Consider the following 24,323-nt stretch of genomic DNA (forward strand, 5'->3'; position numbering starts at 1 on the left):
CAGTATGCCAAATGAGAAATATTAATTACATCAGTTGGAAACTTACCTTCGACTTTTAATGGGAAAAACCCTACAAGTTAACTTTTAAAAAACTAACAACCAAGATGGCCACTGCAATTCACATCTGGAATATCAGGAGATTGAACTGGTGACATAAAGTAAACAAGAGGCCCAGTCAGGAGAATGGCTTGCTTTAAGTGATTGAATTACCTAAAATGGCTTCATTAGCATGACAGTCAAAGCTATCCTCTCACATGAGCTGCATTTTATTTGGGCGCTGCATGGCGGCGCCCTTTCAACTCAGCGTGCCACCCGCATTTAGTGGCCACTGCAGAGCCCTCACAATATCATGCGCGGGGGCTAATTAGAATCATGGCGCCAAGCTGTCCCCCCCATATTACGTGGGAAGAGGTGGGACATTCGGCACAGTGAGAGAGTTTTTGACAGTTGTGCAGCAGGTGCTGGGGCCCTATTTTTAGCATCCCAGCACCTGTTTCCTGACAGCTGTCAAAGAATACTTACCTGACTACTGAAGAGTGGGGCTGCTGTCAATCTGGCAGCAACGCAGAAAGTGCTGCAGAAATCCAACAGGTTAGGCAGTATCTGTGAAGAGAAGAAGCAGAGTTAACTTGTCCAAGATCACAGACCTGAAAGGTGACTCTGCTTCTCTCCACAAATGCTGCATGACCTGCTGAGTTACCCATCACTTTTCATTTTGCTGCCACATACTTATCCCGCTGTGTTCCAGTGTCCTGTGAAGTTGCGATCCCCTTCTCCCAATCAAGTGTAACATGCTTTTTTGTAGGCGTGCCGCACCTGGGTGAATAATCTTCATTTTGCACATTCCAGGATGTGAGACTTAAATAGATCATAAAAGGTATTACAGAGGTTTACAGAGAACACACTGTCACAAATGACAATGCATGGGTGTCACAGAAATGTAAATACATCTTTCACTAAATGTTCCTCACCAACATGTGTGTCCTTCTCTCTGTGTGAATGATGTCTGCCAGCATGTAGAGCCAATGTCACATACCTTTGCACCGTTGGCCTTTCAGGAGAGCCAACGTATGCAATAACATCATTGCCATGCCACCATTACTCATGAGCCTCTCCACGGATTCAGTGACATGGACATTGGCTCAGTCAGCTGCTGCCTCCAATGGTTTGCACAGGGATGCTGTAGATGTGGACTGGTGCACAGCAAGTGAGTGAGGGTGATGTGTGGCTTGCAAAGCTCATGTCGGTTCCTATGGAGCAGACAGCCTTTGTCTGATAAACCACTTCCGTACATCCCTAGCTCACTGCTTGCTCTGCGTGCAGAGTCTGGGTACCATCTGCCGTCCCATGTGTCTTTCATATTGTAGGTCCTCAGCGTCCTCATAGTCTGAGGGGGAATCCAGTTGACGTCTCTCCTCATCATGCCAGGCCTGGCCCCTATTGGGTGCGTAGTTGTGCAGAGCAGCAAAGAAAGGAGCTGGCCTTTACAGCCCGTAGTACAGGGCATCACCCTATCCATCCAGGCATTGGAGGCACTCTTACAGCATGCTGATCTCATGCTCAATGGTAGCTCATGTAGCTCAGTGGTTGGCGTTGTATCTCTCCTCTGCAGCAATGGTGGGTTCTTTCACTGGTGTCGGGAGCCATGTCTGAAAAGGATAGCCCTTATCTCCAAGTAGCCGCCCCTCCATCTGAGCCAGTTCAGTGAACAACTGTGGCAGCCTGGACTGGCGCAAGACACAGGTGTCATGGCAGCTGCCTGAGAAGCTGACATACATTGGAAGCAAGCATCTGCGGTGTTCACATACCAGCTTCACCTAGATTGAGAAGGCTCCTTTAATGGTAATGTCTGCAGGTGGTAGCCAGCGGGAGGCCTGATGGCCACATGAGTGCAGTCTATGAACATTACAACCTATGGTTCTCCGGCAATGGTGCCAGAACCAATAGCCTTCTGAGCCTGGCTGTGAGAGTCCGTTCTGAAGCGGACATACTCACTGGCCCTCCGGTGCAGGGCATTGGTGACCTCCCAGATGCAGCGGTGCACTGCTGACTATGTGACCCCAGGAAGGTCTCTGGTGGGCCTCTAAAAAGGTGCAGAGGCGTCAGGCTTGAGAACCGCTGCCACTATGAGGAACAAAGGCATGGGATGTCCACCAGAGCCCATGGGCTGCAGGTCATCCATGAGCAGGGCACAGAGACGTGTCACCACCCTCTCCACATGTGCAATTGTCTCTGACACTGGTGCTCTGACATCCGATGGCATGTCATGTGGGGCCTGCAGATGCACGGCAAACGCAATGGCGATCTCCTCTTGGGGGTTGCAGCTCATGACCTCTACGTGGATCGCACCTGCCTGTTGGTCTTGCCTCTGTCGCATACTGATCCTCACGTGCAGAGGATCACACAATGCAGGATGAGCCATACCTATTTCCATGTAATAAATAAAATTGAACCCGGCATGTATTCGAAGGTTCCTAACATGGCATGGATTGGTGTTGACAGGTACATCAGCTGCTTTCCAGGATCAACTATGTGGCGTGCTATGGCATTGCTCATCTTCGCCAACACTCAGTGGCACAGCATGACCACATCAAGATCCTACCAGCTGAATCGATTGCACCCACCATCGACATAGCCTTAATGCTCCTGCCCTTTCTGGCACCCTCCCCACACACAGGGTGCCTAGTTTGCCATAGCCCCCTCACAAACACAGAGGGTACACTGTTCATGGAGGGATGGTACACGGTACCACCCTTCATGCGAGCACAACTTTCCCTCCAGTAATCCCAGACCCATCCCTTTCAGAATGCAGTGTGAGACCCCTGAATAACCCCCCTCCTTCTTCCCTTCAGGGATGCAGAGTGAGACCTCTGAATATCCTCCCTCCCTCCTCCCTTCCGTAATGCAGAGTGAGACCCCTGAATAACAGAACTTACCTTCGCTAGCGACAACTTCTGTCTCTGAGGACCCATCGGCTTTCAAAGCGTGAACGGGACGGCACGTGACGGCTGCCCGTTCAGCGAAAAATCTGGAAGTGTCAGTGGAGAGGCAGCGGGCTGCATATTCAGCAAAGGTGAATTAGCACAATATGTTAATTGTGGTGCCACCGCCGTGCGGCGAAGTGGCCACACCGAGGTCCCGCCGCCACTGGTAATAGGCGATGGGCCCTTCTCGATGTTGCAGGTCATGTGGGCCTCTCCCCGCAGCTTTTTACCGGCTCCTGCGCCATGACCCGCAGCGTTGAGGGGCCGGTAAAATTCAGCCCATGGATTTTGAAAGAACCAATCCCCTTCAAGTGTGAACAGGCATCCTGGGGTATGTAGAACCTTGAATTTCATTAGAAAGTTCCAGAAAGCCTCCTTAGAAACAAAGGGAATTGAGAGAACCATGTGACTATTCAGAACTATTCATCTCTGAAGAAACTGGGAGTTGATACACAGACAGAAGACAAGCTGTAACAGAATGTGCAGCAGCAGAAAGCTATGGTGCTGCCCTTTCTCTCTTTCTTTCTCTCTCCCCAGAAAACATCAAATCTAAAAACCGTCTGCCAATGGAAGAGCCTCCAAGCCTACAGACTGTTACAACCAGAGGACATTTGTAGGGTGTTGAGTGCATACCTCACATCTGTCTTCACCCAAGAGAATGAGGATGTAGATATGGAACTTAGAGAAAGAGACTCTGAGGTTCTTGAGCAAATTGTCATAGGGAGTGACAAGGCATTGGAGGTTTTGGAAGGCTTAAAAGTGGACTAATCTGCAGGTCTGGACGATTTGTGTTCCAGGATTGCTGTGGGAGGTGAGGGTGGACATTGAAGGGGCTCTGACCCTAATTTTTAATTCCTCTCTGGCCACGGGGGAGGTGCCAGAGGACTGGAGAACAGCTAATGTGGTCCCACTATTTAAGAAAGTTTGTAGAATTAAGTCAGGGAACTACAGACCAGTGAGTCTCATGTCAGTGGTAGGGAAACTATTGGAGAAAATTCTGAAGGAGAGAATCTATCTCCACTTGGAGAGGCAAAATTTGATTAGGAATAGTCAGCATGGCTTTGTCAGAGGGAGGTCATGCCTAACAAATTTGATTGAATTTTTTGAGCATGTGACCAGGTGAGTAGATGAGGGTAGTGCAGTTGATGTAGTTTACATGGATTTCGGCAAAGCCTTTGACAAGTTCCCACATGGGAGACTTATCAAGAAAGCAAATGCACATGGGATACAAGGTAAATTGATAAGGTGGATTCAAAATTGGCTTAGCTGTAGGAGACAGAGAGTGATGACAGACAGCTGTTTTAGTGACTGGAAGCCAATGTCCAGTGGCGTACCACAGGGATCTGTGCTGGGTCCCCTATTGTTTGTCATTTATATAAACGACATAGATGACTATGTGGGGGTAGGATCAGTAAGTTCGCGGATGACACAAAGATTGGCCGAGTGGTTAACAGTGAGGTGGAGTGTCTTAGGTTACAGGAAGATATGGACGGGATGGTCAAATGGGCAGAAAAGTGGCAGATGGAATTTAATGCTGAAAAGTGTGAGGTGATACACTTTGGAAGGAGTAATGTGACACGGAAGTATTCAATGAATGGCCTGACACTGGGAAGTTCTGAGGAACAAAGGGACCTTGGCGTGTTTGTCCATAGATCTCTGAAGGCAGAAGGGCAGGTTAATAGGGTGGTGAAAAAGGCATATGGGACACTTGCCTTTATCAATCGAGGCATAGATTACAAAAGCAGGGAGGTCATGTTGGAGTTGTATAGAACTTTGATAAGGTCACAGCTGGAGTACAGTGTGCAATTCTGGTCGCCACATTATAGGAAGGATGTGATTGCATTGGAGGGGGTGCAGAGGCGATTCACCAGGATGTTGCCTGGGATGGAACATTTAAGCTATGAAGAGGGGCTGGATAGGCTTGGGTTGTTTTCGCTGGAGCAGAGAAGACTGAGGGGTGACCTGATCGAGGTGTACAAGATGATGAGGGGCATGGACAGGGTGGATAGGGAGCAGCTGTTCCCCTTAGTTGAAGGGTCAGTTACGAGGGGTCACAAGTTTAAGGTGAGGTGTGGGAGGTTTAAGGGGGACTTGAGCAAGAAATTTTTTACCCAGAGGGTGGTGACGGTCTGGAATGCCCTGCCTGGGAGGTTGGTAGATGCAGGTTGCCTCACATCCTTTAAAAAGTACCTGGATGAGCACTTGGCACGTCATAACATTCAAGGCTATGGGCCAAGTGCTGGCAAATGGGATTAGGTAGACAGGTCAGCTGTTTTAATGCATCGGTGCAGACTCGATGGGCCCAAGGGCCTCTTCTGCACTGTATTATTCTGTGATTCTGTGAAAACAGCCACAGAGGTGGTGAGCACAACTGCTGTTTAAAAGGAATAAACCCTTTTGCGGTCAAATAAGAGGAAGGGTGTGAGGGGAGCCTGAGACCCCCTCCTCAACTGGCTGTAACAATAGGCTAGCAGAATGGGTAGAGAAGTCGCAGATGGAATTTAATACAGAGAAGTGTGAGGTGATGCATTTTGGCAGAAGGGATAGGGATATGTGCATAGATCTTTGAAGGTGACAGGTCATATTGAGAGTGTAGCTCACAAAGCATATGGGATCTTGGGCTTCACAAATAAAGGTATTGAGTCCAAAAGCAGGAAAGATATGATGAACTTACAAAAAGCTCTAGTTAGGCCAAAACTAGCGTATTGCATCCAGTTCAGGTCATCACACTTTAGGAAGGATGTAAAGGTCCATGAGACAGTGTAGAGGAGATTCATCAGATTGGTTCCAGTGATGAAGGAATTTAGCTACAAGGTAATGTTGGAGAAGCTGGGGTTGTTCTCCTTGGAGCAAAGGAGGTTGAGGGGAGATCTGATAGAAGTGTACAAGATTATGACAGGTTTAGATACGGTAGATAAAGAAAATCTGTTCCCATCAGCTGATGATACAAGGACAAAGGGATACAGATATAAGGTTTTGGGCACGAGATACAAGGGGGAAGCGGGGAGGAAACTTTTTATGTAGCGAGTGGGTAATGACCTGGAACTGAATCAATGATTTCAAAAGGAAATTGGATAGGCACTTGAAGTAAAGAAACTTACAGGGTTATGGCGATAAATCGGGGGAATGGGACTCACTAGATTACACTACAGAGAGACAGCATGGACTTGATGGAACGAATGGCTTCCTTCTGTGCCGTAATGACTCAATTAAAGAATTATATTTGACATTAATGCAGCATCCAGTCCAGATATTAATAGAAAATGATGGGAAAGACCCTGACCCTGGGCTGGATTTTGTGCTGGAGGCAGGGCTCCTGGCACTGGACCGAGAAGGCGGGGGGAGCCCCACCTCTGCTTTTTCATGCCCTCTGGAGCGATCCTCCAGTCTTTTTAGATCAAAGTTTCAGGAGGCGGGATCCCGATCCCTTTAATGATGGGGACTATGCCTCCATGAGCTGCCAGCCAATCAGAGGGCTGTCAGCTCAGCAGTATCGACAGCGCCACCGGGAACGCAGGCCACTGCCAATACTGCAGACGCCTTGGACCCAGACCTAGTGCTGGAATCCTGTACAAGAGATAGGTGAGGCAGAGTCACTGGGGCCAGTCCGGAAGACCCCGGTGAGGAGGGCTGGGGTGGTCTTCCAGTCCAAAACAGGGGGGTCCAGGGGATTGAATTGGTTCCCATTGGTGGTCATCAATGGGACACCCACATCCCCTCCCACCACCTCAAGCCCACAGGATGGTCGCCTCCTGTCACATGGTGAACTCCCCGTGTGGTGGAGGCACCCCCCGCCACTGGTAACATCTCAGTGGTGGCGGGAAGAGGCCGTTAATTGGCCCTTAATAGGCCACTTAAAGGCCTCGATTGGCCTCTGGGTGGGAAGGCCATCGTTGGCCTGTCCTACCTCCAGGAAGATTGCTTGGTGACGGGGAAGCGATGAGCCCTCCGCTCCGCACCCCCCACCACCACCCACCCCACCCACCACCACCCATCACTGCATTCCGTGCCCCCTCCCCCTGCCTTCGATCCCGTCTCATGGGGCCACACAAAGTTGCTGAAATATCCTGAAGCCATTCCTTATCAATGCACTGCAAATACAGCAATTAAGTGCAACTGTGTGGAAGCTTTTACGATGCACCAAAGACATTACTATGAACAGCTTTGATATCGGGGCACAACTGATGTATAAACTGTTGCTAAATAGAAGAAATATTGGACAAAAAATTTCAAATGGGCCACATTCTGGAGCAACAGCTAAAGAAAGCAAGGGAACAGGTTATCCACTCAGCCACAGATGATGGACAGCTCAGAGAGACCAGGAAAAGAGGCAGAAAATAAACATTATTGTTTATTTGTTGTATCTGCAATGGCCCAGAATGTTACTTCACACCACAGCATAATTATTTCAGTTAACCAGATATCTTTGCCGGTCTTAAGTAATGCAGTTACTGTGGGAAAAAAAACTATGTAAAATAAACAGATCATGTAAATTGTATCTATGGAATTATAGCTGTACATAAAAACCTACCAAACAAGTTTGTTTTCACGGTGATAGACAAATGCGTGTTCGCCCGAAGAATTTCCAAGGCTTTAAGGAGCTGAATATTCTGAAAGTTTTGTCCGTTTACTTCCATTATCTGAAAAACAAGATAGCCTTTACTCTTGATTCACATCAAATGTGTAATTAATTGTCAAAAAAATGTCACACAAGTGAACGTTACCATTACTGCCTTCCATTTTCTCTTTTGGAACTGTTATTTATCAGCAAGAAAACCCCAAAAGCCAATAAATAATAATAAAAGCAAATTACTACAGATGCTGGAAATCTGAAATAAAAACAAGAAGTGCTGGAAATACTCAGCAGGTCTGGCAGTAACTGTGGAGAGAGAAGCAGAGTTAACGTTTCAGGTCAGTGACCCTTCATCAGAACTTGCCAAAGAACCCAAAAACCCCAAACCCCAAACCCAGCTCCTCAAAAAGGTAATAAAGCCTGACTCTAATTTAAAATTGATCATAGAGGACCAGTCATAGCTAACCATTCAATACAATAAAGAATGTCATAAGTGAAGCTTGTTGTGACTGTTACTTCATGGGAACAAAATTCTCCTAGTTGATTATTGAAAAAGTCAGTTTGAAGGTGGTGAGATAATTATATCAGATAGCTGGCTACGTGACATATTCTCTACATAATACAATAGTATGTTTCCAAAAATACTATGCTTCAATTAATGCCTTTTCAGTTTTGTCACCCTTTGTCACCCAAGAAAATTGGATTTATGATGTTACTTTGTGATTGCGATGTTTGTCCTTACAAGAATATAACTCTGAACATTACTACCACTGGAAATGGAAGATAAAATCAATCATCAATTACAAGCTTTCATTTCATGAATGAAGAGACATAGGGCCAACTTTTGTCCACTGGTCTAAATCACCTAAATGTTTAAGAGCTGGTCTTCATCCTGCCAGATTGGCATTGTGCTAATAATACTCAACTTTCATAGGTCCATATTTGCATAATTATTCACAGATTTTTGGCCGGTGTATGGAGTGGAATAGAAAGCAGAAAATTGCATGGAAATGAATTTCAAAGGAACAGGACAATTAAAGGTAAATGTCATAATAGTGTGGCAAAATTCTGAAAGGCTTTAGAAAGGCTCAAAAAATCTCAACCCATTAACAGCCTTTGCCAATACTTAACTGGCAAGGGAAATGACAGGGAAATTTGAAGGGACAGGAAGCCTCATATGCAGACAGGAATCTGCAGGCAAGTGACAGAGCAGCCACTACCCAACTCTGTTTAATTACTGCTAATTGGAGATGGCACTTCATAAGATGGTTGAAAGGAAGGATTGCCCATTGTGCTACTCCACAACACCAGCCCTTATCATCCATATTGCAGCATGCCTTAAAGACAGCACAGGTAAGTTTGAACCTGTACCTGACTGACACTAATGGCTGTGCCAATCTTTTGCTGCATCTTGGAGGATATCACTGGACTTTCAATTCCAGATTTTTCTTAATAAACTGATTTTTTAAATTAATTCATTGAATTTAAATTCCACCAGCCACCATGATGGGATTTGAACTCACATGCCCAGGGCATTAGCCTGGGCCTCTGCATTACTAATTCAGTGACATTATCACTACGCCTCCCTGGTCCTGGGGATGGGGGTGGGGAAGGGTGTTTAAAAAAATAAGTATGGTACAAAGACTGTCGACAAGCTAAGTGTCAGAAAGGAAAACATAATAGGCCAGAAATGATCTAAAAACTGCTGAATGAATTCATTTACTTGCTCTTTACGCTTATTTTCATTTGCAATTCAGTTCCTAAGAACTGGAGATAATTATTTATACTGGTGTGAAGCCCATAAGAATATATGTCAGCCATCATATCACCCACTCCCTGGAAATTTATGCCATGTGAAAAAGGGACAGTGGCGGCAACAGTGGCGCAGTGGTTAGCACCACAGCCTCACAGCTCCAGCGACCCGGGTTCAATTCTGGGTACTGCCTGTGTGGAGTTTGCAAGTTCTCCCTGTGTCTGCGTGGGTTTCCTCCGGGTGCTCCGGTTTCCTCCCACAGCCAAAAGACTTGCAGGTTGATAGGTGAATTGGCCATTATAAATTGCCCCTAGTATAGGTAGGTGGTAGGGAAATATAGGGACAGGTGGGGATGTGGTAGGAATATGGGATTAGTGTAGGATTAGTATAAATGGGTGGTTGATGGTCGGCACAGACTCGGTGGGCCGAAGGACCTGTTTCAGTGCTGTATCTCTAAACTAAACCCAGCAAACAGATCTCTGATCATTTGTCTGTGCGACAACACTGTGAACTATTGCACAGAGGAAGTTGACGAGATGAAAATTGATACACACGAAATAGTAAGTCTCTTCATAAATGAAGCAAGGATTTTGTTTTTCAAAGCAGTGGTATCCCAATCTTTCTCAACGCCAGCAACCAAATAGCAATCCCAAAATTTTCCAGATCTTCAACCATTTGTATCCTCTTTTGTAAGTGAACTATAAAATGAAGACTTGACATGGTGCTCAGGACCCTACTGTCAGAGGTTGACTCCTTTCTGATAAGGAAACATATTTTGATAAATAAATGATCAGCACACCGCACCTTCACCTTGGTACTGAATGCCGAGTTTGGGAAACTTTAGATGGCACAACAGAAGGCAACTGGAGAAAATGATAATAAGTAACAACATCTTTCAAATCTCATCCTTCGTAGGAGCACAGAGTTGTAGGAAAATTATGTTTGAGTACTAATGGACTGTCACAGATGTGTAACCGCTTTGCGGAACACCTCTGCTCAGTCCACAAGCATGACCCCCCGAGCTTCCAGTTGTTTGCCATTTGAATTCACTGCCCTGATCCCATGCCAACATTTCTGTCCTTGGTCTGAGTGAACCTCAACGCAAGCTCGAGTAACAGCACCTCATCTTCCGATTAGGCACTCTATAGCCTTCTGGACTCAACAGTGAGTTCAACAATTTCAGATCTTGACTGCCTTATTTGTTTTATTTTATTTTATTTTATTTTATTTTATCTTCGAACCATGGACATGTCTTTGATTTTCAGGTTTCTGCTTTAGGACAGAGCCGTTCACTATTCTGCCAATAACACTCTGTCTCTGGACAAGTGCTTTGACTTTCATACAACTATTAGCACTCTCTTCGCCTTTATTCTGCAACATCATTGTCATTTAATCTCACCTGCCTTCTGTCCTATCACACACCTCCCCTTTTGTTCCTCTTCCCCCATCTCCCTTTTCACTTGCTCAAAACCAATTACATTTCTAACCTTTGCCAGTTCTGGTGTAAGGTCATAGACCAGAAACTTTGGGCTGAATTATACGCCGTCCCAGCATGTCGGATGGTGGCGTGGGGGTGGAGTAAAATTGAGCGGGAGGCTCCGGAAGGCCTACCCGCCCCGCTTCCGCCTCCGGCCAAGTTTATGGCGTCGGGCGGAGAGTGGGAAATGGCTCGCCTGCCCGAGGCCAATCAAGGTCCTTAAGTGGCCACTTAACGGCCACACAAAGGCCCTCGCCCACCTCCACAGGTATTTTACCCATGGCAAGCAGGCATGCTAGGGACGTGAAAGGCTGCCCAGAGCGGCACAGTGGTGGCAGTGGGCGGCACAGTGGCGCAGTGGTTAGCACCGCAGCCTCACAGCTCCAGTGACCCGGGTTCGATTCTGGGTACTGCCTGTGTGGAGTTTGCAAGTTCTCCCTGTGTCTGCGTGGGTTTTCTCCGGGTGCTCCGGTTTCCTCCCACAAGCCAAAAGACTTGCAGGTTGGTAGGTAAATTGGCCATTATAAATTGCCCCTAGTATATGTAGGTGGTAGGGAAATATAGGAACAGGTGGGGCTGTGGTAGGAATATGGGATTAGTGTAGGATTAGTATAAATGGGTGGTTGATGGTCGGCACAGACTCGGTGGGCCGAAGGGCCTGTTTCAGTGCTGTATCTCTAAAAAAAAAGAGATAGCTGCCGGCCGTTCCGCGCCCTGGGGGTGGTGGGGCCATGACAGTCAGGCACAGGGTGCCCGATTGAGGCCCATCTCCGCCTCCCAACCCACCCCCGGGAACAAGAAGCCCCCCTCCCCCCAAACGACACGCCAGCCTCACCAGGAAAGGACCAATCCCCCTGGTGAGGCAAGCCCAACTTACCTCGTCTCCTGGGTCAAAGGCGTCGGCTGGGCTGCAGTCCCAGCAGTGGCCACCGGGAGCGGGACTAAGAGCCCGCTGATTGGCCGGCAGCTCACTGAGGCGGGACCTCCTCCCTCAAGTGGGTGGAAGTCCTGCCTCGGGACAATTAAAACCTGAGGACACGTAAAATATGGGATGGATCCCCGGGCAAGGCAGAAGTGGGTTCCCGTCCACCTAAGGTAAAATCCAGCCCATTAACTCTCTTTCTCTCTACACAGATGCTGCCAGACCTGCTGAATATTTCCAGCACTTTCTGTTTTTATTACAGATTTATTATAGTCTGATTCATTATAGTCTGATTCATATTCCAATAATTCTGCTTCATCAATGAAATATTTCATGCTGCATTTGCAAAAGAGAGCGTTCCAGACAACAAGGTCTGAGGAACTATTCAATGGTCAGCAGAAATGAGGGATGAAGCTTTGTTACTTACATTCTGTGCAAACATATGTATATACTTTTGATACATTTGTTGGCATTTCACTATTTTTTTCCATAAAAATTATTTAAAACAAGACAAACCTGATCACCACATTTCAATCCAGTTTCTGTGGCTTTACTATCAGACTCTACGTTGTTAATGAAAATACCGAAACCTTTTTCAGTTCCTCCCAAAATGGTAAACGGCAAAGGGGCTTCTTGTGATGTCTTCAGTACTGTTACTACCCGTCGCTTGGCCTTAGCTGCACAAGCTAAGTTCAACTGTTGAAGGTGACAATCCATTTTCTACACAACACAAAAAATGTACAATTTACAAACTGAAATTCAACTTGATTTTTGATAAAAAGTTTTTGAAGAAAGCAGATTTCAAAAATAATCAAGTGTGATAATTACCTAAAGTGAGATAACTCACCTCTTGTTCCAAATTGCTTTTAAATTCTTCCAGGAATGTGGCCATGGCACAATTTCCTTCAAAGTCGTTGAAATCATTGTATACCCACCGTAATACTACCTGTGTAACCTGGAAAGTATTCAGAGAAATTTAGTTTGCACCGTTAAAGACATTGTATGTTTGATGTTTGCAAAATGTGCTGATTTAACTTCAATTAAGAATGTGCAGATGAAGCTTGATAGCTTCAATTACAGAAGCATTTACCCCGTTAATTTATCTTTTGAAGTTTACTGAAATCTTTTAGTTTGAGGTTAGGGTCTTATGAAGGAAGTTGCAGTTCAATTTAGAACAGAAGGTAGATGGCAGAACAATGAGATTATTCAAAACAGTGCATTCTTTCCTGGATAATGAGTATTGTATTAACTTCAAATTACAGGAATTAAAACTACAGATGGTCCAAAAAATTCTCAATCCACTTCAGTTTACTTGTGAAAAGACTGTGTACTTCAATATCCTATGATGTGTATACACAGTTTTTTTTAGAAATTCCCAACTCTGTGTCAAGTGAATGGGATATAATTCAACATTGCCTTAAGAAAGGATACAATTACTTTTGATGATTTTTAAAATCATTGTGCAGAGTAAATAATAGCTCTACAACTTTTACAACAATAACAAGAAACATGTAAATTAGTTAAGAACAGGTTTGCATAATTCCTGAAAATGGCTGCCAGTGACTGATAAAACTAACTGATCAACACCAATACTGCACAGGAGTGATAAAGCTACATATATACAGACTCTATGTCATAAAAAATGAAAATAGGCTCAAGTCAAATATGCAGCATTGTAGGTTGCTTCCCGACTGAACAATATCCAAGGCATACTATCAAAGAACATAATTACAAATGAACCTTCTTTTTCCAATTTATGTATATCTATATTTAGTTATTCAAAAGTAACTATTGGATTTTCGACATATTAAAGGTTTGTGAGAGAAAAGATCAGCACAAACTTTATCAGTTGAAACTAATTACTTAAGTGCTGAATTATTACAATGTTAAAAGTCAAGCCATGCATTTTTTTTTCTTTCGGCTAACCTTCTCCCTGAGATTTGGGTCATTAAACCACTCCAGCAATTTCTTTCCAACTTCCAAAGGGCTTGCTAAGAACGTCCTGCAGGTTAAAATAAAATCTTCGATGTACGTGGGATCCCCACAATGCTCCTCCACCAGGTGTTTTTCCAACTCCTCGGCTGTTCCCTAACATAGTATAATAGAACATTTCCTTAGTAAAGTTACATCTAACTAGATCGGCAAAATAAACTTTCATGCAAAAAATACAATGGACATCGTGAGTGGTTTTTTTTAGATCAATGTTTGTTTGTGATGTGTTTAAACATTCCTACTTACTTTTATGATGATGTGTCCTTTGCTGGTTACATCGCCATCCAACTCTTGGTGTTCCCTTGTCATTGAAAGCTCTCCCGCCTCCTCCACCTTCTGCACATCATTTTCCACCTGGTTCAGGATTGGACAAGGGTCCTGTTGGGCTGTGCACACAGACTGGCAAGGAGCACAGAAAATGTTACAGCATTAGGCATATGTACGACATGTAGTAATGCTATTTATATGTATATAGGTACACACACTGAGAGGTAGTTTAGTCAATAAGTTATTCAGTTAGGAGAACCGTGACTTCCTGCTGTTCCCGCTTTGCAACTATCGAACTCAGTGCTCAAGTCATAAAATATTCAATTATAGTAAATGTTAGGAACTTGTTTCAATTTGCCAACTCTATAACCAGGCATGGATTGACTTCCCCAAAATGGCACGAGATCCTTTGGGATTTTCATGGGAAATGGGGGCACTGATAATACAGCATTATTAAATCATTCAAGTGAGCATTTGTGAAGATAAAAAAAATCAAAGTTACAAGTTCTCCTTATTTTTGAGTACATAGCTGAGCCAAGTAAAGGCATTTCATCCCACTAAGTACTAATAAGGCATTTTTTTTAATAATATGGTTTCCTTAAATTTGGCATAGAATTACTAGTGTCACAAATAGGTGAGAACCCACTGTAAATTGGGTTTTGTGCATTTGAATATTGATCTTAACCACCATTTTATACAGCATGTTAAGTTTTAGCTGGGTTCCACTTGTTAAAATGGAGGAGAGCATGGGACAGCAACTTGAAAGGATCTAGTTTTAGGACCCAGGAAACCCATATCCAACCTGCCTGGACTTGAAAATGTCACAGTTTGAGGGTAAAGCCTGTTTTCAATCCACAGCTGCCTTTTGCTGAGATTCGCACAGCTGTCTGCAGCTGCACACATCTCTCTAAGACAAAGTCTGAACAAGACAGAAAATTAAAGAAGACCCAGACTGCAAACAGTGAAGAAGACTAAAGACACAGTCTGCAAAAATAGCAAGAAAACCTGCCTTCTGCTGGTCGCTCTCCATCGAAGCAAAAGGCGACCTCAGCAAAATTAAGCTACCTCCATTTACTTTCGAGAGTGCAAAGAAGAAGAAATTTGTAAGAGAAGAGATATCTCCAACAGCTTCTCCCCCAATTCAGCATTTCTAGTCGGTGACCTCCAATTTTTGGACTTTTTGATAACTTAAATGGACACTAGTTTTAACTGAAATTCATGTCAGGTTATAGTTATATTTAGTAAATGTCCTTGCCTTTTTATGCCTTTTAATGTTTCCTTGTACATTTGCAGGTGTTCATGGTGAAGTTAAATCCCTTCCCAAGTTTAAGAGTATGTAAACAAACTCTATTTTTTGATTTAACTCTAACAACCATATTGTTGTTGCAGTCATTTATTATCAGGGTTTAAGGGAGGGAAAAATTCAATCACAAATTTATTTACGGAGAGGTGGTTAGAAAAACAGAGACATTTGTTCAGAGACAAAAAAAAAAGTTTAACTACCTGTTCTTCGCATTCGTATGGGTAACAGCACTTCTATAAGGAGAAAATGGCTTGATTAAATAGATAATAAATTGGAAGATCCTTCATGCTTATAATTATTAATCTCATTAAAATCAAGCAAAATACATTTCATATAATTCATTACATATGTCCTGGGCCCAACCATCTTCAGCTGCTTCATCAATGACCTTCCTTCAATCAGAAGGTCAGAATTGGGGATGTTTGCTGATGATTGCACAATGTTCAGCACCATTCGCCATTCCTCAGATACTGAAGCAGTCTGTGTAGAAATGCAGCAAGACCTGGACAATATCCAGGCTTGGGCTGACAAGTGGCAAGTAACATTCATGCCGCACAAGTACCAGGCAATGACCATCTCCAACAAGAGAAAATCTAACCACCTCCCCTTGACATTCAATGGCATTACCATCGCTGAATCCCCCACTATCAACATGCTGGGGGTTATCATTGACAAGAAACTTAACTGGAGTAGCCATATAAAACCATGGCTACAAGAGCAGGTCAGAGGCTAGGAATCCTGTGGCGAGTAGCTCACCTCCTGACTCCCCAAATCTTGTCCACCATCTATAAGGCACAAGTTAGGAGTGTGTTGGAATACTCTTCAATTTCCTGAATTGGTGCAGCTCCAATAACACTCAAGAAGCTCAACACTATCCAGGACAAAGCAGCCCGCTTGACTGGCACCCTAATTCACAAACATTCACTCCCTCCACCACCGCACACAGTGGTAGCAGTGTATATCATCAACAAGATGCACTGCAGCAATGCACTGAGGCTCTTTCGACAGCACCATCCAAACCTGTGACCGCAACCACATAGAAGGACAAGGGCGGTAAATGCATGGGAACACCACCACCTGCAAGTTCCCCTCCAAGCCACACATCATCCTGACTTGGAACTATATCACCGTTCCTGCACCGTTGCTGGGGCAAAATCCTGGAACTCCCTCCCTAACAGCACTATAGGTGTACCTACCTGACATGGACTGCAGCAGTTCAAGAAGACAGCTCACCACCACCTTCACAAGGGCAATTAGGGATGGGCAATAAATGCTGGCCTAGCCAGTGATGCCCACATCCCATGAATGAATTTTTAAAAATATATTTTAATATTTCAATTCTGTTATGAACACTCATTCTTAGCTACTGAAAATTGAATTTGTTTCACAAAAAATATATCTTATACAATTCAGACAGTTGAAGTGACTGAATTAATTGTTCCACCAAAATAGGATAAATTACATATTCAGTGGCTAAATACAAAATCTATTGAAACCACACTTGGTGAAATGTCATGACAGAAAGTTGTTGGACTTACAGTTAATAGAAATTACTGTAGACAACAGTGGAATAAAACTTTCTATTCAGTTGTGAACACACCTTGCCGTTAAATATCATTAATTCAAAATTTTCCTTTAATATCAGATGATAAACATAAAACTCTCATTTGTTTTTCACATGCAAAGCTCAGATAATACTTGCTGTAAAATAAATGTAATTCCCTGACAGTCATCAATCTTAGTTTTCATCACCCTCCTCGTGTAACCTCTCTCCAAAGTAGGAGAGACACCAAAGCTATTGCCCATGCACAACATTTCCAGCCTTCCATCAAAATATGTGACTTCTACAGAACTATTTAAAATGACAGCCCAAGAATCAAACTACAACGCAAGAAATTAAAGCAGCAAAAACACTTTCATTACTAATGGATTCTACTCAAAAAAACACAATATTTGTTTTTCTTTTAAAATTTAAATGTGGTATATAGAAGTTGTGTGTCAGTTTGACTTACATGGACATAATCACATCCCTTGGTCAGTGATTGTGTTTTGAAACCTTATAAAAGGAGGTAGTGCTCCTAACTCAGACCAATGTTCCAGTGTGCAGAGAGAGTTCTGCATTGTCACAGATGTCATCCAACAGAAAAGACATTAAACTGAGGTGCCATCAGCTTACCCTGTTCCAGTGCTTGCTAAACATTCCATGGTACTATTCCAAGAACGGCAGCAGCTCTTCCAGGATCCGATCAAACATATCTCCCTCAAACAATGTCTGATCATTTTTTATGATGGCTTCATTTGCCTATGTAACAGTTAATGCCTTTTAAAATTATCTATTGAATGTGAACTGCTTTGAAATCCTTTTAACACGTGAGAACACTTTCTTCTATTTAATTCTGAGATGTTTTATTTTGACCCCATTAAAAATAACACCTAAAAAAACTAATGCTGATTGAACGATGTGGCATGTACTGTGTCATAATACAAATGGATGCTGGGGAATTCAAGCTCATGATACTGCATTAATGAGACAAAGCGAAACAGGCAGAAGGCCCAGATGAGAGTGAAAAGCAAAGGAGTAAAAAATTTAAAGGCTACTCATGTCGTCAGTGTTGCATGATCTTTTTAAGAGTGATGCCACTTTAAGAACTCAGTAAGCTAATGAGCTAAGTACCAGGATGTTGTCATGTGACTAGAAGCCATAGTCACTATGCACTGCTGCACCCTGGACAAAGATTCTGTAGTTTGCTCTGTATTGTGTCTGTTAGTTTTAGCTGTTAATAAACTTTCCAGAGATCTTCAAGAAACTGGAATCCATGAACCTCATTGTGTTGCTTGAGATAACACAAAGAAATGCGTGACAGTCAGATCAAGAGCATTGTTGGAGCAAGCGGACAGTGGGCTGCAGGCTGCATGCTGACCTTTATCACTGGAAAATGATGTGAGTCGGGGGAAATTAGAAGTAAAGTCAAATATAAACAGTTACACTATCATATTTTAAGTCGTTCACCCTCAATAGCAGCTGGTATGAAACACATTTCAATAACAAGAAGCAACCATGTAAAAGCAAAATACTGCAGATGCTGGAAATCTGAAATAAAAACAAGAAATGCGGGAAATACTCAGCAGGTCTGGCAGTATCTGTGGAGAGAGAAGCAGAGTTAACGTTTCAGGTCAGTGACCCCTTCATCAGAACTGATGAAGCTGTTTTAATATAGTGAAATATCCCAATGGGCTTCACAGGAGCATTATCAAGCAAAACTTGCCACCAAGCCACATAAGGAGATACTGGCACAGAAAAGAGGTAGATTTTAAGGAGCATCTTAAAGGAGAAGAGAGTGGGAGAGAGGCTGAGATGTTTAGGGAAGGAATTCTAGACCTTTGGATCAAGGCAGCCGAAGAGACGGCCACAAAGGGCAAGTCATTAAAAGCAGGGTGTGCAAGAGGGCAGAATTGGAGAAGTGCAGAGACCTCAAAGGGTTGGAGGGCTGGAGGAGTTTTCAGAGCAAGGATGAGTTCATGGAAAGATTTGAAGATAAGGATCAGCATTTTAAAATTGAGGTGTTGCTGGACTGGGGCCAAAGTAGGTCGGGGATTGGTGAACTGGACTTGGTGCAAGTTAGGATATGAACAGCAGAGTTTTATACAAGGTTGAAGATGAAAGGTCATCGACCTGAAATGTTAACTCTGTTTCTATCTCCACAGTTGCTGCCTGACCTGCTGAATATTTCCAAAATGTACTATTTTTTTCTCAGATTTCCAACATCCACAGTATTTGTTTTTGTTTTGTTGAAGATGGGAGGCTGGGCCAGAGACCACTGGAATAGTCAAGTCTGAAGGTTACAAAGGCATGGATGAGGGCTTGAGCAGCAGATGAGCTGAGGCAGGGGTGTAGTCTGGTGCTGTTACCAAGGTGCAAATAGGTAGTCTTGGTGTTGGAGCAGATACAAAGAACAAAGAACAGTACAGCACAGGAACAGGCCATTCGGCTCTCCAAGCCTGCGCCGATCTTGATGCCTGCCTAAACTAAAACCTTCTGCACTTCCGGGGACCGTATCCCTCTATTCCCATCCTATTCATGTATATGTCAAGATGCCTCTTAAACGTCGCCATCGTACCTGCTTCCACCACCTCCCCCGGCAGCAAGTTCCAGGCACTCACCACCCTCTGTGTAAAGAACTTGCCTCGCAAATCCCCTCTAAACTTTGCCCCTCTCACCTTAAACCAATCCCCCTCGTCACTGACTCTTCCACCCTGGGAAAAAGCTTCTGACTATCCACTCTGTCCATGCCACTCATAACTTTGTAAACCTCTATCATGTCGCCCCTCCACCTCCGTCGTTCCAGTGAAAACAATCCCAGTTTATCCAACCTCTCCTCATAGCTAATGCCCTCCAGACCAGGCAACATCCTGGTAAACCTCTTCTGTACCCTCTCCAAAGCCTCCACGTCCTTCTGGTGGTGTGGCGATCAGAATTGCATGCAATATTCTAAGTGTGGCCAAACTAAAGGCCTGTACAGCTGCAGCATGAACAAAGAACAAAGAAAATTACAGCACAGGATACATAGTCAGATGTTCAGCTCTGAGTTTAATAGGACACGTATGTTGTGAACAGTTTGAACAGATGGAGATGGAATAGGTGGTAAGGGAACGGAGTTTGTGGCAGGCACTGAAGACAATGGCTTTGGTCTTCGAATATCTAGTTGGAAGAAATTTCTGCTCATTTAATACTGGATGTCAGTAGTAGTGTGACAAGTCAGAGACAGTGGAGAGCTCGAGAGAGGTGGTAGTGAGCTAGAGCTGGGTATCATCAGAATACATGTGGAATATGTAGAAAAGTTCTTTTTCAGTATTGCACCCAATGTTGACAGAGATATAAATCAGGTGAGTAAAGTACTGGAGAAATGACCCTGATCACAGAGATATCTGTAACTCATCCACACCATAAACCAGAACAGAGGAACACCCCTAAGGCTAGATTTTCAACAGGGTTCTCGAACTGGAAAATGGGACTCGTTCTGAGTCCAGGGCCCACACAACGTGCTTTAGATACACCCACTGCAATCTTCAATGATCCAGGCAACTAAAGGGCAGGGAGCAGGCTCGCCATCTAATCAGAGATGGCAGGCAAACACCCGTTGCTGGAGAGCCAATGGGAGGCCCTCTAGCACTCAGAGATTGGCAGCCCCACTGGCCGAGGTGGGAGCTGCAAATGTGAACATGGAGACAGTGAGGGACAATTGGAGGGAAGTTATTTTTATTTTTTAAAAAGCCACAGATGCCTGATCATGAACCTGGTAGGGCAACCCTTCCCGGTGACAGTTAGAGGCCGCAGCTGTGGCCTCCAAACTGTTGTTGCAAACATCAAAACAGTCAAGTTCCACGCAACAGTGACAAAGGTTTGGCAGCAGGTTACCATCACTCTGCAAAGGCCACTTGTTCTTCCATTATATGTAATAATTAACAGAGACAGCATCTTACTTTGACCAGCTAGACCGACGTCTACATTAACTGAATCTAGCATGCGTGTCCTTTACCATGAATTGTCCAAGAAATGCAAAGAGGGCAGAACTTTGCACAGTTGTAATTTGTTCAAACCATCTTGCAGCAAAATATCAGTCCTAGTGGATTGTACAAGTTCCACTCCACTTGAAATAAAAGTCACTTTAAAAAGGTATATATATGTTCTTACTTGGCCATTATTAGTGGCATTAGCAATCCTACAACTAAAAATGTCAACTTTAAACAGGCTAGCATAAAACATGTTCCAATACTGCATTTTACTCTTTAAAGACTTTTGAATAATGAACCTCTTTGTTCGTACAATATTACAGAGCATTGAAATCAGAAAGTTAGGAAGCAATAATTTATTGCCCATCCCTAATTGCCCTTGAGAAGGTGGTGGTGAGCTGCCTTCCTGAACTGCTGCAGTCCCTGGGGTATAGGTACATCCAGAGTACTGGAAGGAAGGGAGTTCCAGGATTTTGACCCCACAACAGTGAAGGAATGGCGATATAGCTCCAAGTCAGGATGGTGTGTGACTTGGAGGTGAGCTTGCAGGTGGTGGGGTTCCCATGCATCTGCTGCCCTTGTCATTCTGTGTGATAAGAGTTCGAGGGTTTGGAATGTGCTGTCGAAAGAGCCTTGGTGAGTTGCTTGTTGATACACTGTTTTGGGTAATGTGATATCCAACATCTCAGATGGCACACATGTAGATTTATAAGATGAAATCTATTATAACGTTCAATTTAACTTCAAGTTTGTGTTTGATTTTTTGAACCCATACTGTCATAACAGCAATGCTTACAAAATACTTGTAATACACAGTATCAATCAATTCAGAATTTCACCTATTTTCTCAACGACAATAACTGGTAGACCACATCAGAAAAAAAAAACTATTTTACTGCTTCCATAGAATAGAAAAACAGCTTTCAAATCATAGGTTACTGCAACCACAAGATAAAATAGTCACTAAAAGGCTCCTGTTCCTGGTTAATGCATTTAGTAACTGTTCATTTGAGGCCTGCAGTAGTTGTTTTGTACCAAAAATAGTTTAGCATTTTCTATTTTATCTGGAATATGTTCTATAGTTCTACATTTTGTTACAGTATTTTTTATTCATTATTAGTTGTGTAAAGAAAATGTATGCCTTGTTTTGCAACTAGAAAGGAAATAGATTCACATGGATCAACTAATCATTTGAAACTTCAGTTAATTTGCTATAATGCTCATGTTCAAAATTAACTCAGAATGTTATCTGAAGTTGCACATCAAATTCAGCAAAATCATCAACATGTATCTTGTTGAGGTGACAAATAACACTTCTCCTACAGTTGATGAAGCAAGTGGGATATGTTTAACCAGAGCAAATGGAGTTTCAAATTTATATTGTGTAAGGAAATCTGTGCACATTAAAACAGAGATCAAAATTCAGCTAACTGATTTGAAGATACGCACCTCTTCACCAATATTGAGTATTAGATTGCCTGCCCGATTCACCACTTGAAAAACCATCATAGTACAAAGCTCTCTTTTAATTGATATCGGCAGGTTGGAAAAAGCTGGGAGCTGTTGCATGAATTCCAACAATTGTTCTGCATGTAAAAACAAAAAAATTAAATTAGACTTGTGGAAACAGAAAGACTGAGCAACTATTTGGGCAGCTCATCTCATTCATCTCACACAATCCCTTTTGGAATCAGCGCACACATTGGCCGGGATTTTATGGGCGCCCCTGAGGCGGGGGATGGCATGGAGAATCGCAATGGGTGGTGGAGAGTGGAGGGTCCACTGCCTCCCCGTCGCCAAGCAACCTTCCCGGGGGTGGGATAGGCCAATGACAGGCTCCCCATCCAGAGGCCAATTGAGGTCGTTAAGTGGCCTATTAACAGCCAATTAAGGGCCTCCTCCCACTGCTGCTGGGATCTTACCAGCAGGGAGCCCCACCTCCTGTGCAAAATTCAGCCCATTGTTCCTGTATGCAGGTCCACACAGGACGAAACCAATTGTCTGGTGCAGAGGAGTCATAGAGAGAGAGAGCACTGAAACAGGCCCTTTGGCCCACCGAGTCTGTGCCAACCATCAACCACCCATTTATACTAATCCTACATTAATCCCATACCACATCCCCACAATTCTCCTACCACCTACCTACACTAGGAGCAATTTACCATGACCAATTTACCTATCAACCTGCAAGTCTTTGGCTATAGGAGGAAGCCAGAGCACCCAGTGGAAACCCAGGTGGTTACAGAGAGAATTTGCAAACTCTGCTTAGGCAGTACCCCGAACTGAACCTGGGTTGCTGGAGGTGTGAGGCTGTGGTGCTAATCACTGCGCCACTGTGCCACCCCGGACTAAGATATTGTGAACTTACAGATGTTAATATGTTCATATTAACAAATCATATATTTTTTTATTTCACAAAATACTGCAGATGCTGTAAATCTGAAATAAGAACTGAAAAAAGCTGGAAATAACTCAGCAGGTCAGGCTGTAAAGTGTCCAATCAAAAGATGAGATGCTGTGCCTCAAGCTTTCACTGAGCTTCATTGGAACAGTGTAGGAGGCTGAGGACAGAGAGGTCAGGGTGGGTATAGGGTGTAAAAACATGCAGCCCACACGTATGTCATTGGTCAAGGAGACAGCAAGTTCTCCCTGTGTCTGCGTGAGTTTTCTCCGGGTGCTCCGGTTTCCTCCCACAAGCCAAAAGACTTGCAGGTTGGTAGGTAAATTGGCCATTATAAATTGTCACTAGTATAGGTAGGTGGTAGGGAAATATAGGGACAGGTGGGGATGTTTGGTAGGAATATGGGATTAGTGTAGGATTAGTATAAATGGGTGGTTGATGGTCGGCACAGACTCGGTGGGCCGAAGGGCCTGTTTCAGTGCTGTATCTCTAATCTAATCTAAGCACCTAGTCTCAGCAGGCACGTTCCTCTTGTCTCGTTCGTGACATGCAAGACGAGAAGAAAAAGCTGGTTTCAGCAGCATTCTATTAGCTCAAGTGGTAGTCTACAGACCTTCGAGTGACAGTCTACCCACCTCAGAGTGACAGTCCACTCACTTAAGCATAATCGAGCCAGGATGAACATTGAGCATGAGAAGCATGTCTGCTTGTTTAAGATACCTCCAAATCTTGACAGAATTGTTGACTCAGCACCAGGAACAAGTTTCACATTATTAAAACAAAGTAATATATAATCATATAACTATTTTTATACAATAAAAGTACTTGTTTTGCATTGCACTGCATCCGTGGAAATTTTATAACATGGAAGGGGGGCTCACAAGCAACAATATTGAGTACCCCTGCTTTACAGCCAATGAAGTACTTCTGAAGTTTAGTCATTATTGTTATGTAGGAAATACCACAGCCAATTTGCACATTCCCACAAACATCAATGTGATGATGACCGGGTAATTTTCTTTCAGTGATGTTGATTGAGAGATAAATATTGGCTAGGAAACCAGGGAGAATTCCCATGCTTTTCACAGAATCACAGAATTGTTACACCGCAGAAGGAGACCATTCGGCCCATTGTGTCTG

General features: G+C 43.7%; 1 protein-coding gene across 1 annotated transcript in view; it reads right to left on the reverse strand.

Annotated features, from left to right (window-relative positions):
- LOC137356024 (rap guanine nucleotide exchange factor 2-like) overlaps nt 1-24,323 on the reverse strand; it is a 206,706-nt gene that overhangs the window by 179,952 nt on the left and 2,431 nt on the right. The window contains exons 2-8 of the mRNA XM_068021775.1: nt 22,232-22,368; nt 16,970-17,152; nt 13,948-14,100; nt 13,636-13,797; nt 12,557-12,664; nt 12,226-12,429; nt 7,516-7,624 (exon numbers count right to left, since the gene is read on the reverse strand). Coding sequence (XP_067877876.1) covers nt 7,516-7,624; nt 12,226-12,429; nt 12,557-12,664; nt 13,636-13,797; nt 13,948-14,100; nt 16,970-17,152; nt 22,232-22,368 — 1,056 coding nt within the window. The remainder of the gene's footprint in view (nt 1-7,515; nt 7,625-12,225; nt 12,430-12,556; nt 12,665-13,635; nt 13,798-13,947; nt 14,101-16,969; nt 17,153-22,231; nt 22,369-24,323) is intronic.

This window comes from Heterodontus francisci, chromosome 1 (genome assembly GCF_036365525.1).
Source record: "Heterodontus francisci isolate sHetFra1 chromosome 1, sHetFra1.hap1, whole genome shotgun sequence".
Classification (NCBI taxonomy): domain Eukaryota; kingdom Metazoa; phylum Chordata; class Chondrichthyes; order Heterodontiformes; family Heterodontidae; genus Heterodontus; species Heterodontus francisci.